The 16,848-nt window shown below is 36.3% G+C and overlaps 1 protein-coding gene across 1 annotated transcript in view; it reads right to left on the reverse strand.

The window, feature by feature from the left end:
• KNDC1 (kinase non-catalytic C-lobe domain containing 1) overlaps nt 1–16,848 on the reverse strand; it is a 55,633-nt gene that overhangs the window by 32,835 nt on the left and 5,950 nt on the right. Inside the window, exons 3-4 of the mRNA XM_083866872.1 lie at nt 14,679–14,737; nt 1,465–1,611 (exon numbers count right to left, since the gene is read on the reverse strand). Of these exons, the coding sequence (XP_083722998.1) occupies nt 1,465–1,611; nt 14,679–14,737 (206 nt within the window). The remainder of the gene's footprint in view (nt 1–1,464; nt 1,612–14,678; nt 14,738–16,848) is intronic.

Below are 16,848 nucleotides of genomic sequence, written 5' to 3' on the forward strand. Positions count from 1 at the left end.
AACACTGATAAGACTTCATACAGCTCTTACAAGATGCTCTCACTTCCCCACTAACCCACTCAACTGTTCCTCTGCCGTTGGGCATGGGAAGAAAAAACTGGCCCTGGTGGTTCACATATTCCCATATGAGGAATTCCCTTCCCTTGAGGAAGGACAGGAAAAAAGGAGACAGGTATCCAGCTGTGCTGAAGTCTAGCATAATGCCTAGAAAAGTCTAGGGGTTTCCCCTCCAAATAGCTCCCACAAATGCGTTTACCCAAGAAAGTGTCCAGTGGAAAAGGAACAGAAAGAACATACTCAAAGTAACTCTTATATATTACCCAAGACCAATTATTTTTGGGATGATTTAAATAGTCAGCAACAGCTTTTGGGGTCTACAGACCCACTTGGAGATGATAGAGTGCTATACAATCCCTCCTCTCACAACAGTACATGAATAGAAGCAGAGCAGTTGCCCAAGCAGGTTCCATATTAGGTATGGTCTTGTGCCTGGGCAGTTCTCAGTCAGGGAGACTATATTTTTCACTTTATAAAAATGAATATGTTAATTCTTGTGTTGCAGCAGTTTTCCTGCAAAGTATTGATCACAGGTGCTATACCATTTAGAAAATACACTATCAGCTCAGGAAAATGAAACACCACCCTCCTCCCCCCACCCCACCAAAAAAACCAACCAACCAACCAAACAAACAAAAAACCCCAAAAAAGGTAGCATTACTCTGAAGTAGAAGAACTGAATCCAAGAAAAGTCATATTGCACAAGTGTTATTCTCTAGTTACATTCTCGTAGTCTACAAAAACTTTGAAGTTAAACTTTTGCACATTAATATCAAATAACTCTATCAGGTAACCAACATTTAGAATATAAATTCTTTGAAAGCATCAGCTTGAAAAACCCTATATAGTTTCAAATTCTTTCTAACAGCTAAAGGTAAAATAAGAGGCTAAATGGAATAAAATACAAAATCCAATAATGACATCTAAGCCTTTATGTATTTACAGAAAAACTAGTTAGTAGTAATGCTTTGAACATGCCAAGGAACAGATATTTCCTGGGGCAGGGTCCCTACATCCCCTTCTTGAATGCAATCCAATTATCACACAAATTTCACAGCATAATGCCTGTGCTTTTATTTCTAATGGCACTCTGTCTCTCTGCAAACGAAATATTAAATGGGAAGAAAACAGTTAGTGAGAAAATTTGGATCCATCAATGTATTCACTTAACCTTCTTAAAAATCCAAGGACTGTCTAATTTCTACATGTACTTTTCAGATTGTATATCCATTAGAGTGGGAAAAAGGATGAATTTCTGTACAGTCGGGGAAGACCTCAGCTTTCTTGCAAAACCTGGGCATACTGCTTATCAGGACCATCTTGATAATTACAGAGATTAATGAGCATACATACAGAAATATTAGTATCACTTTTTTTAAAACAAAAATTGATGTAGGGCTGTTTTACCTCAATATCTGGCCTACTTTCAGGATTCTCTTCTTGCATTTGTTCCAGTAGTGTGTGCAGATCTTGTCCAAATTCTGATTCTGTCTCAGGTTCTAGAATATATTCTATTGCTGCTTTCAGTGTTGCACCCAAAGAATAGATGTGTGCCTACATGAAGTTTAAAAAAAGATATTAAATATGTTACCAATTCTCTCCCTCCTGCCACCAAAGCTTCAAGACCACACAAGCTTACACTATTTTCAATTTTAAGGTAACAGTTTACTGGAAGAGTGGTTTAATTTAAACATGATGAACAAAACCAGCTTCAGACCTGCTTTGGGGGATATATGTGCTGCAAACAAAAAGAAATCTTGTGGGGTCCAATTAGAACTCTTTTTTTTTCCCTTGTCAATAACCAGTATTACAAGTATTACATCAGGTTACAATTAAATATAAAACTGAGAACCCTGTGTTGTAAGTATTGTTTAAGTTAGAAGCATGCTGGGAGATTAAAGTGACATTCCTCTTAGCAAGGAAACAAAATATTAATTTGGCAAAGCCCTTTTAATATATAGCAATATTTTATGAGTGCTATCAAGCATAACGAAAAGAAGCAAAAAAAATACAGCATAATACCAATTGTCACTGAAGACACTTATGAAAGAATTTTAAAAAATACTCCATGTTTTCCCCCTCTGCTTCTCTTAAAGCCCACAACCCCAATGATGGGTTAGGGTTAGGCGAACCAGCTACTTTTTAAATTCTACTGCCAATGCAGTAGATTTCTCACACGACACAGCTACCTCTTAATTATAGTAGTATCATCTTGCTTCTTGGGAAAAAAAATAAAAAAGAAAAAGAATTAAAAAAATACCTTTTCAGATCTGCTTAAGTAATGGTATTTTATCCATGATGGTCGATATTTTATGTTCCATTCATAGAACAGCTCAGTAAAAATTATAAACAAATATAAGTGCAAGTTTGAATAAACGTTTCAATGGTGATGCACCATAACCAGGATTTCAAATGTACTGAACACTGCCCTCTGGGGTTTACAGATACATACAAAAATAAAATAATGACTGCACTTGTACATTAAATTGGTTTTAATGCATTTGCTGCACACTTTACCATCTGTTATCTTAGAAAGAAGACGGATTCAAAGGTCAAAAGTAATTTCCTACCCTCACCCACCCCTAACTTTCTCATTAAGGTCTGTTTTTGTCTCTAAATTGTATGGATTGTACTTTTTCCACAGGTATACTTGTACACTTACTTTCTAGTGAGGCAGGACACCTCCATGAAGGAAAGTGTAACACCACCCATCAGGAAGAGCTGTGTGTATGAGATTGGACAATGCCTCTCTTCCCCTGTCCTCTCCATGCCATCTCCGAACCAAGAACACATGAACCAGTGCTGACTACTGGCTCTGAAGCCTTGATTTATTTTTGGGATACATCAAGATTAGCACAAGTGTCAGAAAAGCAGACTATATGCCATCTGATCTAGATAGAAAAGATATTTTTTTTTTCCAAAGGGGCACTTTCAGTCTCAAGTTCTTCACTGTTACACAACTTCATCATAAAGCAGAAGTAGTAAATGAAGACTTTTCAGAATCTCAGAGGAACTAAGAGTGGAACTGTTATGATTTTTATTTTGATTTAGCAGATGAATGAAGGATGTTTATCTGTTCCAAAAGTAAGGGTTACCTTCTCCCCACCTCCTCTCCCTGTGCCACATAAACTACCATAACCCACTCAGTGGCAGCAGCCCTACTGAAGCACACCCTTGATAGACTAGAATGGTTTTTTTCTATTTCGTAAGATGAAACGGACCATGCTGGCCAAGGAATACAAAATTTTGAAGCCTGAGCAAATAGTCCACTAACAACGTGATGGAAAAAAGGTTAAAAAGGTTTTCTTCATACACATCACAACCTTCACCCATACTTATTTCAGCTGCAGAAACTGCAATCCACCTAGACTAACAGAACTACTCACAAAGAACTACAGTTCTACATGGGTAGAACTACATGGGTAATATTTAAGGTAATCCAAAATAACCTTAAGTCTGTCCGAACTGCAGCAATGAGAAAATGAGTTTACAATCATCCACTAGGTGGGGCGTTCCCCAAGTTAATGCATCTAAATGCTTCTACTGACACAGCTGGGCTTAGGAAGACAATTTCACTTCCTGGGAAAGAAGAGCAAGAGGGGATATGCAATAAATACAGCAAATTCTTAAGCATAAAATACCTAATTCTTACTAGAAGTGACTGCTCTCAATGAAAACAATCTCACAGGCAAGATAAAGACTTTTCAGTCTGCTCTACAGAGAGTAAGAAATAGGAAAGGGTGGCAAAATCTTTTCTTCTGGTCAGCTAGAATTGGGACTGAATTGGCTGTTGGGAATTTTATTAAATAATTAAGAGGGCTCTTTTCCTTAATTTCTGAAAAAAACCCAAAACTAACAAAACCACCACCACAAAAAGAAACAAAACCAAAAACCCAACAGAACACCCCCCCACCCCCCCACCCCCACTTCAAAAACTCCCCTTGCACCCACTTTTTTAAAATATAGATAAGGAAAAAAGGTTTTTGAATTATAAGCATTTTGCATTACAGGGTAATAATTTAATAGCCAATAAATAGCATGTATTTCCAGAGAGATCCAAAAGAAAAACCAAACAAACCCAAAGCAATCTCTTCAAAATTCCTAAGGAGGCTCAGGAGTTAAAGACAAAATGTCACTTGTTACAAAAAAATATATAGACCATGCCAACAAGACTGCACCATCCTTTCAAAAAGGACGGGAGGAAAGGGAGGAAGTCACATTAGGAAATCAGCTCTCTGGATTTGGTCCTAGAGAGTACATATCCTCTTAGCCCAAAGCAGCAAATACATCAAGAATTGTAGGCAAACCATTATGGTATGCATTACTGGGAAGGCCATCATGGAAATAATGTGCCCCTTAAAAATCACAATGGCAACACAAAAAAAAGATGTTTGAAGAGAGTAATAAGTATGATTTGAGGTAATAAAAGTTCTTCTTTCAGCAACATCCTGAAACAAGGGAACTCACATATTTCAGAGAAAGGTTTGAAGGTCATAATCATAGAAGTAGCTTCAAATCAAAATAACTTTTAATATTAGAGTGATTTCCGAGACACAAAGGCATAACAAGACAAAAAAAATCCCAAAAAGGTAATTCAAAAGGTGAAGATACATGTTTTTAAATGAGTAGGCTAAGTACTGGAAGCACTTACCAAGGGAGAGGAAAGCTTCTGCCATCATCTTATAATTTTATATCATGATTCAAATACATTTCAAAAGGCTTCTGCAAGTTCTAATCAGAAGTTACTTGCCTTGCTGCATGCCATTTTATAATCATTTAACACTATGAAATGAAATCAGAGAACAGTAATGATCTGCTCTAGTTTTAAAATCTGTCAATCAAAAGATTGGTAGAGGAAGTTAAAGCTCCAAGTCTATACAGAGAGCGTGACAGAGGCGTTGTTGTATTACTGCTTGACGGGGCTAAAGAACTGAACTCCTCCAGAAACTCACATTTGCAGACAAACACTACAGAAAAAAACTGACAAAAGAGCTTTTGAATAGTGACTGCATAAGCATGTAGCAATTATGAATAATGGTCACTTATATTTTGTATTGAGATTTCATTGAGTTCAGAATTGTAGGTCTTCTGAAGAAGTGAGAAAGACAGAGCATAATACAACTAAATACTTCCTGAAAAGTATTTCTGACTAAATGACATGTTACAGAAATTGTGTAAAACAATTCTTGGTTTTGACATTTTTATCTGACCCTTATTTTACTTTGCGTATTTTTCTTTTTTTTATTGAGATTGCACAGACATAGATACTTCCACCCTTTCACAATTCAAAACATTTAAGGGTTCCATACATAAAAGCTTCAGTGTGATTTTAAACCTCAAAGTTTTATAAAGAAATTCTAGGTAATTCTTGAGAAAATTACTACTGGGAGAAAACATTTAATATTTATCTATGGGCCAATTTCACAGATTTCTAGCAGAGCTTCTCCCTCAGGACATTGTCTTCCAGGCTCAAGAGTACTACTTGAAGAAATTGTTTCTTTTACAAATGCTGTTTCACCATCTGGTCCTGGAAATTTATGTTACTGCTAATTTTGCCATGTCATGTCAGTCTATTCTTACACTCTGAGCCAAAATTTTGATAATTCTCCATAAAGAAGAGTTGCCATGTATGAACTTACCAAAGGTACTATGAGATTAAAACAAGTTAAAAAAAATTACAGAACTTTTTAGCTATGGCTTTCTTCAAAAAACTCTTTTGTATCTTGTTCATTTGCAAACATTGCAGACTTGGGGTAGCATTTCTGTGTTTTGAGAAATTTGAAAAATATCAGGTTTTCATTCTTCTGTAAGTTTTATTTCATACTTTTTGACTAACCTCAGGGGTTTCTTTTCAGGTCTTTTTTGACAGGAGATACAGATCAGTTTTAAAAAAAAATAAATCATAAGATACATTTACAACAGTCTCTGTACTACCTGCAAACATTATTTTAACAGCAATAGATTTTCACTTTCATATGACTTTGTTGATTTTTGTCCATAGAGTAATTTGTCAGCATAGTAGTAGTAATAGTAATCACTTTGAAAAGAACCACTGTCAATTCAGAGCTACACCCAGAAATTAAGAAAAAAAAAATCAAAATTTTCAAATGGACCTCAATACAGTTTCAAAAAGCTGTAGTTACCTTAACTACTGTGCTAAAGACAGATGTATCTTAAGCCACTGACTGTTACCTTGGTTAAGATTCATTTCCCTCTTGGAAGTTACATGAAGATGAACATGCCCAGAATCTTGAGCAAATTAAACCATGCTATCTGCAGGAAATTACTCATGTATTTGCAGAGTGAAGACACAAATTAAGAACATTTTTCCTACACTTCCATCCCACTTTTAGGCTCCCTTAATCACAAAGATCAGGCACCTCAACACAGATGAGCAGCACACCAATTGACTCCTCTCCTGCATGACTGAATAACTATGACAGGTAAGGACAAATACCACAAGAAAAAATAAAACCTGCTGAATACCTCAGAGGTTTAGATAGCAAAAGTTACTCATTTATCTTTAAAGCTTCTTGAACAATGGTACTTTTTAAAAACTCCCTTTGAAATGGAGTTTTATGTGTCAGAGCTCTCTTTATGATTTATCAGCCATTAACCTCCTTACTTTTACGTTACGGGCCATAGGTAATTCGTTTATCACTTAATTAAGGTAACACAACTTATTCCCTGTAGGCATAGAAATAAGGAAGCCTGAGAAACAGCTATATGCATGCTGAGCAGACTGGCTCTGTCTTCTCTCAACTGTGTAGGATTTTTTTTCATTTTATGGCAAATACAATGTTAGTCACAGTACTAAAAATTGTTATTTAAAAAACCTCCTACATTCTTTTAATCTTAAACCTAAGAGACGGTGCCTACTGGTAAAGTCTGTCACTCTGAGTAATGCATTCACATCATTCTGTATTGAGGGATACTTATTACACATTTTGGAGGTTAAAAACTGAATTGCAGCACTTCCAGGTAAGAACACTATGGGCCAATACACTAGAATAGCATCCCAGTTCTTTTACCAGGGCATGAATCAATGACATCCAAACATGTAAAATATTCATTACTGTACAATAACCAGTTAACTAATATATTTTTTTCCTATCAGGATCACATATAAGATGAAGTGCAAAATGTAAAAAAAATTGGTCAGACACTTCTGTATTTACCTCTCTGCATAGTATCTTGTTATGACATTCAAAACACCAGTTTTCATAGAACAGCTGGAGGTGACAGAAGCAGCCAAGGTAGGTAGCTTTCATTGTATATTACAGGAAGGTAAATATTTGGCAGGGGAGGGTTGGGGGCTGATGTCAGATTGGTTACGGTTTTATGATTGTTTCACAGGAGAATGTTTTCTACTGAAATAAACTTAGCTCCTTCTCTACTCAAGCACAGAAGCAGTATTACAGTTGAGAGAAAGGAAAAATTTGCTTGGGGTTTTTGGTTGTTTTGTGGGGCTTTTTTGAATTTAATTTTTTTTAAAATTATTATTATTATTTGGAGGGTTTTGTTTGTTGGCTTGTGGTTTTGATGGGTTGTTTGGTTTTTTCCTGTTTGTTTGTTTTATTTTTAAACTTCGTGAAAGGGTTGAAAAGTTCAAGAATCCTGGAGTATATATATACAAAGAGATTAATTCAAAACATGTTGCAAGCTTATCTAAGAAAACTTAAGTCACAAAACTTTCCCAGGAGACACTATCCTCAGCTTTAAAAGCATGTTTGCAGTTATTCTTCTAAGGTTTCCTGAAATGCTGTAACTAAGGACACTGACGTGTGAGTGACAACCATTTTGTCACAATCCTGAAGGCTCTGTTGACTAAATCTCAACAACCTAATCCTCTACAACCATCTAATTCACAGTGGAAACTGAACTAGTCTTGAAATTTTGTCCGGAGATTAAGAAGACATCTACCATCTACTTCTAAGTCAATCATTTCCTGAACCTTTCAGAAGCAGGGGTATTTAAGAATGTTCTCATACGCTGGCAAAATGGCTCTATGGTAAAAAATTAATTGCCATCGTCTCAGGGAGTATAAATTATTCAGATCCAGAGTAGCAAAGATCATGGATCTTTTAGTGACCTGAATATCCACATAAAAAAGACATAAAATTAATGAAAGAGGAATCTTTTGATAAAAAATAATGATAAGTAATAATTCTACGTTGCCAGTAATTCCAAGAGTTTGGGCTTACATTTCAACAGCATGGTTAACCATTCTAAGGAGTGAATGGTGGAATAAGTGGAAAGGACCAGACAAAATTAAGTTCTGCAAGTAAGACCAGTATGATGATGGATCCGTCAAAGAAATGAGTTAGAATGGGCAGCACCAGAAACTGACAGATGATATGAGGACTAAAGAAGACAACTTCATCCACAGCTGAGAAAGTATCAGTACTAATGAGAAGAGCTTACATGGAAGAGGCTGGAGACAAACAACTGATCCAAAACATTTGTGTATCTTTAGCATTAAAAGCCCAGAGATTTATGACACTATGCATGTGTAACAAGAGAAAAAAAAAAATCTCTTTTCCATAGTTTTTTGTCTATGATGGAGACTATCCACAAATTTATCCAACACAACCCTTCAGGCTTCAAAAAAAGTAAATTTCAACTACAAAAACCACCTGTTTTAAGACAGAACATGATCTCCTCTCTTCACTCCCGATCTTTTCCAAACAAAAATTCTTAAATAAGATAATTAAAAAATTCTTTTGTACATCAGTGCATAATCCTCAGAAATCTCAGGGGAAAAATTATATATCTTAACTTTAATAATGCTTTCTTATAGGAATCTTGTAGCCAAATAAGGAAGAAACCTAAAATTCTATGTTTTCATTGACCAGGTTACCTGTACAGTCATTTTTCTTCTAATGACATTTTTCTGCCTAGGAGATGGACTATTTCCAATAAAAATAAGTCACTCTGAAAAGTCATTTCAGATTTAGGGGCAAAACTGTAGAAATACTGGCAATATGCTCAAAATGTTTGCTAGCAAAGACCAATATGACAATTTTCCAAGCCCAACTTCAGGACTAAGCAGAAAACTGTAGGTTTTTGAGGTAATCAAGTTAGGCTTTAAGATAGTCTAGTCATTAAAAGGAAAAAAAAAAAAAAAACCACCAAAAAAACTGATGTAAAAAAAATTAAATCCACTGGCCTCGTTCTTTCTTTCATTAACTTTGTGTAAAGCAACTAAAGGGTGTTTGCTCAGTCCTAAATTTCTGAAAGGAACCTCAACTGATATGGTGATGTAAAAGCAAGAACAGGAAGATTCCATTTTCTCTTCTATAGCACAGTAGAGGCAAAGGTAACCAAATGAAAGTAATTTATTTTTGTCACTGCAGGAAAAGACAGCTTTAAATAACACTCAGAAGATCGAATGGTTTAGACTACAGGAGGAGATAAGTTACCATTTGCTGATGACAAGCCTTGCTGCTGTTAGATAGAATTAGTCTCAAGGGGAGGCTACATGAAACTAAGGGGAACAGAACTAAAGAAAAAAGGCACTAGGTGTTTCAAAAGACTTGCTTCCCCCGTCAGATAAACACAAAACCAAAAACCCCTCTAGGAGAACATATAAAAGTTTTCTTTCTTTCTCCTGCACTGAGAGCTAAAGAAAGAATAGAACAATAGAGATAATCTCACAGTATTCAAAGCTGCTGCTTTAAAAGACTAGCAAAGTCACAAAGACAAGACTTTCTTTATACTGTCTGCTGTTTGGATTTGGGAGAAAGATGAAAGCTTTCACATTTAGAGAAGGACCAACAGCTGAGACATGAGCGCTAGGTTAGTAATGATCAGCTTTTGAGAAATACTGCAGCGTGAAACTGTCTGCTCAATTTCCTTCAGCAGGCCTGACATAGATATATAAATACACACAAACCCTCATTCTGCACCTTTCTTTATCTATTCTGCAGAACACAATGTTTCATTTGACACTTCAATGCATGCATTTATATGTACATAAAATATTTGTATGTATATTGCATTTATCACTCCAACTGCCTTGTCACATTTCATAGGAATAAGCTATATGAATCTTAATTTAGTATTCAAAAACAATGCAATAACATTTTATTTTGTATCTTTTCTATTTCCAACAGTTCTACCACTTCATGTACATGTGTTTATTTTTAAGCTGCTGAAATACTTGGACTTTTTTTTAATATAATATAAGCCAACTACAGTCCACTGAACTGCAAGTTGACAGTCATGACATTCTAACAAAGACAGCGACAGCATTCAGCCTTTTCCAGCTGTGACTCTCTCACAGGTGAGAGATCAGCACACTCCACTCCTGTTCTGGTGGACAAAAGCAAGAACAAGTTCTAGATGGGAAAAAGAGCTAGTGCGAACTTCACTCTCTTCCCCTTCACTGACCCGTATTTCCTCCTTCTTTTCAAGGTAGTCTTTAACTCTGTATCACTTTTTCAGTTCTTTTAATTTCTGAAGTTTTAATCCTGCCACACATTGAGGCTTCTGAACTACTGCATCTTATCACCTCTAAAGAATGAAATAAGTCATTGACAGAAGTATTAGCCAACCTCCTTTAGATAAAAAAAAAAAAACAGACAAGAGTGAAAATTCACTGATTTCTATTACAAAGCTTCATTAGAACAAGCAAAACTGAATAGCCACATTATTAAAAGATTATAAATGCAAGTTCACACATGGTGGACATTGGTCCTTCATCTCACTGAGAGTTCATATCTTAGAAATGTGGTGTTCCACATCAATGAACCTCTGTGTGAGACTCAATGGCAGTTTTGTGATGCAGACAAATAGCTATTTGAAACTGGTTTGAGACAGCTAATGTTTTTAACCTGAGGCAATCTTGCATTGTAGTGATAGAAGTAAGGCTATTAATGAACTCAACAATATTTAACTATTCGTGTTGAGCCTCCCATTGGTCAAATTTCACAAGTCTAACACTGTACTGCTCAGGGCAACAAAATGAAATATGAACCATTTTCATCAGGAAAAAGGCTAAAGTTCTTCCTATTTAGAAGGCAAAATCAGGGCAAATTTTAAAAGAAGCCTCTTATAGATATTTTTGCATCTCAGTCTCTTCCTGTCTTTCAAGAATAGAAAAATTCACATTCTTTACTGTTCTCTACAGTCTGATGAGTAGAAAATTATAAAATTAAGATGCTAGTCTTCATAGTCCAGACGTCTCTAACTAACTTCTAGCTAAAGATCAGTGAGAACAAAGACGTGATCAATACTTGTGAGAGCAAATTGAGGCACAACTTCCAGCTTAGACCATCAATGCAGAACTGGCCTACCCAATATCACTCCAAGCACTTAGCAACACAGCGACTTCAAGTTTTTTTTCAGATGTTCAGAAACTGCAATCCTTCCTCCAAGGCCACAGGATGGAACTGTGACAGCATTAAAGTCACCACAGAACGTTCAGCTGCACTTCAGTACTACAAGGCCATTTCACAGCTAATTCCTTCGTAACCACATTTCCCGCTAAAAAGTCTACTTGACACCTGATACTGAGACTGAAGGGGCAGTTTTCACCTTCCAACTCTCAATAGTGACTGAAGCTGCTGTTATTATTCCTACTTAACAAATGGAGAGCAGGTCAAGAAAGAAGGCAGGAGTCTAAAACCAACCACATGAAATCAATTACTTTTCAGTCTTGTGCATTGTCATTTGGACAAAGATTTAGATCTCTTGCTATTTGAAATTCCAACTAGAAACTGACATCTTTAAGAGTGTTGTTCCAGACACCAGGATAGTAATGCATTTCAATTTGTTTCCTGTGTCTATTAGCCTTGTGTGTTTGTGCCAGCTAAGTTTAGCAACTAATTAGGTTGGAGTCACAATACCATTAGAAGTCTGGATCAGTAATTCACCAAGCAGGAAACAAAACAACTCTTGTTGAAATAGCTGTAGCTGTAACTGAAGCATTTTTTTAAAAAGAGTTTAAAGAGGAAGAAATCATCCAGTAGCCATACAAACCTCATTGTGGGCATCCATATTAGAAGCCACGAAATAGGTCACACTCAAATCCAGCAAAACCTCTGGCTGACCTAACTATTTTAAATCAGCTGAGCTTTGACACTGGAGTAACAGCTATAAAAGATCATCCTGAACATAATTAGTAGTTCCCAAACTGATTTTTTCTCTTCATATTGAAATCAGACAGTTTCAATACAAATATTAGTTGCCATTGTTCTAAACAAAGCAGACCAATCAGCTGCAAAAACACTCCAACAAAGAAGAACCAAGTCAGGTCATCACCAAGGAAGGAGTAAGCAGTAATACAAGAGACTTGACACCCTGTAAAAAGGGCAGCTTATTGTAATCAAAGAACTTCATAATGCTGAGAAAGCACAACGGGCCAGGAGTTGTATATAAAGCATTACTACTCTGCTATTGCAATAACAAAAGGTTACAACAGAGGTTAGGAGAGAGGCAAAAGTCTCAATACTTTTGGAAAAAGAAGAACTTGAAGTATTAACACCAAGAAGGAAATGGCCAACTTGAAAATATTACAAACCCTTGAAACAAGTACATAAGCATTAACCCACTCCAGGTCTGGGAAACGGCAAAAGTAAAAATGAGCAGAGATCAGCATGGAATCCTTGGCAGAAGTTGGTCTAGTACTAAAGCACTTTAAAAACTCAACCAAAGTCTACACATGGTAAGAGATAAAGCTTTGGAAGTTCCACAAGTAGTCTGAATCTCATAGATGTCTGACCAAATCCACACAAATCCCAGAGTAAAACAATACATTTCTGCCTTAATGCAGGGGAAAGCCCTCCCTTTTCAGTCTGGTGTATTGCTCTAGGGTGATCAGTGAAAAACAGCTGAGGCAATAGGACACTGTCATAGCAGCGCTCTCCCTGATTTGGAAGGCTTCCCAACTTGCTAGATGAAGAAATAGCAGCAAACATACAGAAATGAGTGCACTCAGCCCACATCATAAGAGACAAGGCAGAGCACGTCAACTTCCTTCCACACAAATCTGTACCCTCATGTATCTTCACTGACCTTTGTAAAAGGAGTAAAAGAGTCAATGTTCAGAGCCACTCCTGACTCAAAACAGCTTTCACTGTTTAACTGATTGTGCTGTACTTGGTACTGGGATTCACTGGGGCTTAACAGGCCTGTACATGCTGCTGAAAGAAAAGAGTTAAACAACAAATCTGTACACAGATGTGTTCTATCCAAAAGGAATACAATGGCTTTGTCTATCAGATGGAACTAAAATTTCAGGTCACTTAGTATTACCACAGTCTTCGCAAATTCCTATTTCATCTTGTTTTAACTCCTTGGTCCGTGAACCTCTTTCAGTGCATCTATTTACTTTATACAGACAAGTTCAGCAACTTCTACACAAGGAAAAAGGGTTGGGGGAAATCAGCTGGCCAAAGGAGCAAAGAATTCTGCAAATCTTGTAAGTGTTTCCGTGTCATGCCTTGGAAGCTTTTAAGGCATGAAGAACATATTTATGTAAAATCTTAACTCCAGCTTCGGAAGTACAACAAAAAGAAAGAAACAAAAAACAAACACCTTTGGGTCAACCACATCTGAATATAAAGGCTTCTACAGTCGCCAAGTTTATAGGCAATGCAAGACACCTCCTAACAATCCTTGTCCACAAAGAAAGACTCTCCACAAACCATCATGGTGATGAGGAGAGTGAGCACAAAATCACTAGAACTCTGCTGACCTGTGTAGATACATTAATAAAGCATAGCAACAACTGAAATTTTGCCTCTAACTTTCAAAGACTGCATTATTTCATATTCTATTCTACCACACTTCCTGCCTTATCATTCTCATTTAACATGTGGTATTTCACACTTCCAAGGTTCACTTCTCCTCCTCCCCACCTCCCCCCCATCAAGAAACACAGAACTATAAACATGAAGACTATAATTATGAAAAGCAAAAGTCATTTGTATCGAACTATAAAGAACCAGATTTTTTAAGATACCTTGAATTAAATGTATTGCTAATTAAAGCATTTGAATTATCTAAGAATACATGCCAGAAAGAAATAGTGTATTAAGAAAAAGGATATTAAGCAAGCAAGTGCTCCTGTAGCATGCAATGAGATGGTTGACTTGGGAGGCTAATGAATTAGTATAAACAATTTAAATCTAATTTAATTTAACAATGTAGAGCATTTGTGTATTGAAAAGCAACAGATAGTAATCTGTTTCTTCATTAAATCAAAGATAAAATTGCTGATTACCCTTCCCTGAATTATTTTATTGAAGAGGATAGCAAACAAATTTTATATTTAGTCATAAAAGTTCATGGCTAGTCCCCAAACAAGCCAATGTAACCAGTGAAGGGTACCACTGAACATAATATAGGCCAGCTGTGGTTTAGTGCAACACATTATTCAGCCAAAATAGATTCTCACATTTTAACAGTTAGTGAACAAATTTTTATGCTGAAAATTAATACAACACTTTAAGTTTACTTTTTATTTTCACAAAACGTATCTAAACAGCACCATTTACTACTCACAATCTTTAGAAGTTCTAAAATTATATACTGAGAATGCTGAGCATTTGGTATTGCCAGAAGTACTAAAACTATTAACCTCCCCCTCTATTTTACAGATAAATTTATGAACTTGCCTCAAAAGTGTTACCGGTGATATCAAATTCTGGTGGAACAAAGGCACCTTCTGGATCATCTTTGAAAACAAAAGGAAACATGCCAGATTAGAAATTAGCAGTCTCACAAACTAACTTGATTATACAAATTCAATTATAAACTCCTATCTGATACAAAAGAAACTTTGTAGAGCAGTATTTTGGCTCACTCCAATCTGATGTACAAAGAACGTGTTATCCATGTTTATAGTGCTGGAAGTAAAACAAAGTTCTGTTTTCAAACTTTCTCCAAGAAGGTATCACAACTTCTCTACCAAGAAACAAAACAGATTAAACACCCACAAAGAAATACATTTAACATGCCTAACCATTTCTTGCCTTCAGGCAATTATATTTGCACCCAGTTATCACCTAAGCTGGTGTGGCTCAGCTGTGGCTTAGAGGTTTGATTTGATTAATTGGACACTTCCATTCACTATTTTCCACTACAGACCTGGGTGATAAGGGTTCAAGCAGCAAAGCCAGTCTGAATAGCTAATTGCTTCTTCATCTACAGGCCAGCTTACAACTTTGACCTTTCTGCTTAGTTTGTTTTACTTCTGATAAAAGAGTAGAGGAGGTAAATTCCCCACACATATGCTGCTGAGCAGAGAACTGAGCTACTGCAGCAGCCAATTCTGAGTGAGGAAATGAAAAGAAGAAAAGAACATCTTATGAAAGACTGATGCTGTTTCTGCATCCAAGCAGGTACACAGGATCACACTGCACTTACGTCACATGAACCCAGTAAAGAACATCAAGGAATTAAACAAGAGTACAACTAAAAAACCTACTCTCCACACACATATTCAGCTCACCTAATCTATCCTTTTGGGAAGTCAGGATGACTGAGATGATTTACACACAAAAAATGTGTTTCCCTTCTCAACAAGAAGAAAAAAAACAGTATATTCAGAGGCACAGCATAATCATACTAACTTTAGCTTTAATAGAACTTTCGTGCCTGTACTTTAGAAGTGAAATGCAAAGTTTTTATTAAACACAGTTATATAGCAGAGACTACTAGAAAGGACTTTTTTTACATATTCATACATTGCAGCAACATGGCACAGCTGACCAGCCAGATGCCAGTAACTGATTTACAGCTCCTTAGGACATTCCCAAATGTACTTCCCCACTGAAAAAGAGGGTCATGCAACTAATTTTGCATTCCTTACCCACCACCACATTTTTTTCTGATTTTGGGGATGGGCAGAGGAAGCAGAAGGGAGCTAATGGACAGATGTTTTGTTCTCCCCTCTCCCCATCTGCAGACTACCACTCCTTTTTATCTCCCCAGTACCTTTCCCCTCTCTTTCCATAGAACAACTTACAGGCTGTACAAGTATTTAGCCTATCACTGGTACAGCTCAGTGTATTCTTTTAATATAATATTTACAATGGGAATTTGTGTGATCTGAAGAGACAAGAAGGTATCAGATCCCTTGGCAAAACATCCTATTGAATGTTTGTTACTTTAGCACCACAGAACCCGTAGGAAGCAGAACTTGCTGCTAAAGCAGATATGACAGGCTGTTCGTTTTCTCTCACTGGAAAGCAAATCCAGAGGTTATAATTTTCTTCTGGAAGAGTAAATCCATAGCCAACAACTGCAGGGAAACAAAAAGGACAACTTCCTCAAGCGCCTACCTAACAAACTGTATTTTAACCAAACAGTAACAAAATCTGAGAGAAAGAGCCAAAGACACAGTGGAGCATGAGAAGCAGAACATAGGCATAACTTTTTTGCATTCCTATGGAAAACATACCTTTCTTTAAAGAGAACTAATGAAAAGTCTTTTCCTTAGAGACTAACATGACTTCAGGGAACTAAATCTTTATACATTTGCTTTGCACAGGAATTTGTTATCCCACATTTTAAGTACTTGAACACACATTCCTGGATCAATTGTTTGCCAGCTATTCAATTAGACTAAAACATTTAAGAAGAAATTGATTTTTCTCTTTCCTAGCTACAAGCAAAGATCTTAGTTCAGGGGCATTTTTCATCCACTAGATTTATGCTCTTCAACAAGTCTTTCATATACCCTTGGCTTATACAAAGCCAGCTTTTTTTTATTTTTTTAATTTCAAGGTAATTTTAATTTCCTTAAAATAAAGGAAATTGATTCCACATTACCCTATTAATATG

This window comes from Zosterops lateralis, assembly GCF_965231275.1.
Source record: "Zosterops lateralis genome assembly, chromosome: 8".
NCBI classification, from domain to species: domain Eukaryota; kingdom Metazoa; phylum Chordata; class Aves; order Passeriformes; family Zosteropidae; genus Zosterops; species Zosterops lateralis.